The 2,964-nt window shown below is 51.7% G+C and overlaps 1 protein-coding gene across 2 annotated transcripts in view; it reads right to left on the bottom strand.

The window, feature by feature from the left end:
* LOC103733157 (sodium- and chloride-dependent transporter XTRP3A) overlaps positions 1–1,306 on the bottom strand; it is a 37,992-nt gene extending 36,686 nt beyond the window's left edge. Inside the window, exon 1 of one of the 2 annotated variants that reach the window (XM_008831925.3) lies at positions 1,146–1,306. In XM_008831925.3, the coding sequence (XP_008830147.1) occupies positions 1,146–1,266 (121 nt within the window). In that variant the 5' untranslated portion in view covers positions 1,267–1,306. The remainder of the gene's footprint in view (positions 1–1,145) is intronic. The other variant, XM_008831926.2, reaches the window with a different exon arrangement.
* Positions 1,307–2,964: the final 1,658 nt, after the last annotated feature.

The following is a 2,964-nucleotide window of genomic DNA, read 5'->3' as shown; positions in this document are numbered from 1 at the left end:
GAGAGAGAGAGAGAGAGAGAGAGAGAGAGAGAGAGAGAGAGAGACCATGCTATTTTCTGCCTTCTGTTGGAATGTTATTTCCTTTAGACAGAATTCTAGAAAATGGAATTGTGGGAAATTTTAATGCTGAGACTTACATTCTTTATTGCCATACTGCCTCCCAGAAAGGTACTTGGCCTTCGGAAGTTCCCAGTCCTAGGAGTTCCCAGCTTTCTGCACCCCTAAGGGAGCGTGGGTTGAGGGTGCTGCTGGATGTCTGCCCCACCCCTCACCCCTAGTAGGTCAAGAGGAAACATTAGTAAAAACAGAACAGTAGAACCAAGAAACAAAAAAATCCGGATGTAGAATAATTTGTTTTTCTTGACTTCTGTGGTTCTAAGCCCAAACCAAGTCCCTTCCCCGCCCGCCACCTAATCTTTTAAGAGAAATTAAAGAAATCGCTCACGATCCCTTTGACCTGCGGTTGGAGACTTAAGTTTCGGATCTGAAAGTTGTATGACAAGTTCCTGTCAAACAATTTCCTCCTCACTTTCACACCACAGTGGAGGGTTTATTCACTACAAAGTTACGCCGTGGCACCGTTCTTTCGCGGGGAGGGGACAGCAGGTGCCGTGCTCGCGTGCTGGGGCCACACCTCAGGCTTAGGCCCGCGAGGCTCGGTAGCTTAATGGCGAACGGCCCGCGGTCCTATGGGTTACCCGGTGTGGAGGCGCGCCCACCCCAACGCCACCTGGCCCCGAAGAGCGCGGGACTAAACCTGGAGTTGAGGCGCGCAGGACAAAATTCCCGGCGCTGAGGGGCGTGGGACAAAACGCTACCCGGAGCCCGTGGGACCCGGTCCCAAAGCGCGCGGGACCCAGCGCCGCCCGAACTTGAGGCACGCGGGACCGAACTCTTCCCCGCGCTGAGGAGCGTGGGACAAAACGCTACCCGGAGAGCATGAGACAGAACGACACCCGGCCCCAGAGCGCGCGGGACCAAACTCTTCCCAGCGCCGAGGCGCGAGGGACCAAACGCCACCCCGAGCAGGGGCCATGGGAACTGAAGACACCCAGCTCCAAAGCGCGCCGGACCAAACGCCACCCGGCGGAGGCTCGAGGGACAGAACGCCGCCAGGCATCCGCTGCACCTGCGGCCACACTCACCTCCGCCAAACATCTGGCACAGGTAGGGGAAGCGCCACACGTTGCCCAAGCCCACAGCGTAGGAGATGCAGGCGAACACGAATTGCAGCGGGTTGCCCCACTGTGGCCGCGTCTTCTCCATGGCCCTTGCTGCGCCGTCCAGGGCCTGGGTGGCCAGGAGCCGCTGCTCATCTGCCTTTTAATTGCTAATCTCATTAACACGCGCCAGAGGGCGAGGCCATAAGTGGGCGAGGACGAGCCCCACCCCGCTGAGCTGGGGCGGGGAAGGCCCCGCTCCTCGTCCCGGGTGTGCGACTTCAGAGCATGAAGAAGGGATCACGTTTTCTCAGTCTCTTACCGGTCCATCAATGACAATACCATGTGCCGGGTGCTGTTGTGCAATAGAAACAACAGAACACCCCCCACCCTCCAGCTGACATTCAGTTGGAGGGACCTCTTAAGTGGCACAAGATGAGGGGATGACGTATTCTTAACTATTTTGACCGAGGGGGTTCTTTGCAGTGCATAGAACTACGAGACACAGGAACAATATAGGTAAATCAAAGGGATAGCTGCCCTGGAAACAGGGAGGGCTTCCTAGAGGAGACATGACCTTTCCACAGAGTGGTGACTCAATGGAAGCGTGCTCCCCTAGTGTGTGCTGGATTTGATCCCAGCACACCCAGGAGAGCCTAGGGCCCTCTACCTACCCAGCCTTCTCTGCACCTGAGTGTGGGCAGAACCAGGCTTTGAACAACTGCTGTGGGATACTTTGCTGCTCAGGCCAGGTAGGGGATAGAGTCTCATTTCTTAGTCTAGGAGGATCCTTATGTTTCTACCAGTCCCACAAGGAGATGTAGTTGAAGGTGGTCACCTGACTCAACAAAGCCAGTGCTTCCCCAGTGATGGAGGGTTTGTGCTTGTATCTCAAGGCCACCACTGACTTAGCTGTGTAACTTTGAGAAAGTCACTTAACATCTTTGACCCTGTTTCCTTTGTAACAGAAATAATCCCTTTCCTAAATCCCAACCCCCAAGGGCTCAAAGTACCTGTCCTGGAATTTTCTACTTCCAAGCAGCAAAGAAGAAACCAAGACCACAACACAGCAGGAAAAACCTTTTGGACACTAAAGATTCATATTATAGGTGATGTTTTTCCTATCGTGCTAACTACCTGAAGGGGTACCATCTAGCTTTCTTCATCATAGGTTAGCGTTGTCCACTCTGACCTAGCAAAGATGGAACCTTGTGCACGAACTCTTATGGCTGGCTGCATTTGCTTGCTGCTCTCTACAGGACACATTCAAGTTTCAATGTATAGTTGTGGTTCTCTCTCACTGCTGAATACTATCCATGGTGTAAATATACTCTAAATTTAAAAAACAAAACAAAAACAAAAACTTTTTTTGAGTGCAGGGGATCAAACTCAGGACCTTGCACAATGAGCTACATCCCCAGCTGTTGGTTTTTTGAAACAGGATTTTACTATGTAGTCCACACTGGCTTTGAACTGTTTTCTTCTTGCCTGTGCCTCCTGAGAGCTGAGATTACAAGTAGGCACCAGCATGCTTCGTTCCAGTCTACTGTTGATGGACATCTGTGTTGTTCCAGTTTGTGGCTACTATGAACAGAACTAGGATGGAGATTCTAACACACCTTGGTGGGTGGATGGACTCGCTGTTGAGAACTTTTGGGCTCTAGGCAGGTTCATGTTCAGCTTTAGTAGATGCTGCCCAGTTGTTTTCCACAATGGAGATACCAGTTCACATTCCCATTAGTCCTGGTGGTTCTGCATTCTCATGGTCACTTGCCATTAAAAAAAAAAAAAATTTCTTTACTGG

This window comes from Nannospalax galili, unplaced genomic scaffold (genome assembly GCF_000622305.1).
Source record: "Nannospalax galili isolate Female #2095 unplaced genomic scaffold, S.galili_v1.0 scaffold536, whole genome shotgun sequence".
Lineage (NCBI taxonomy): Eukaryota > Metazoa > Chordata > Mammalia > Rodentia > Spalacidae > Nannospalax > Nannospalax galili.
Note: the sequence above shows the minus strand (reverse complement) of the source record. Positions and strands in the feature narration are given on the sequence as shown.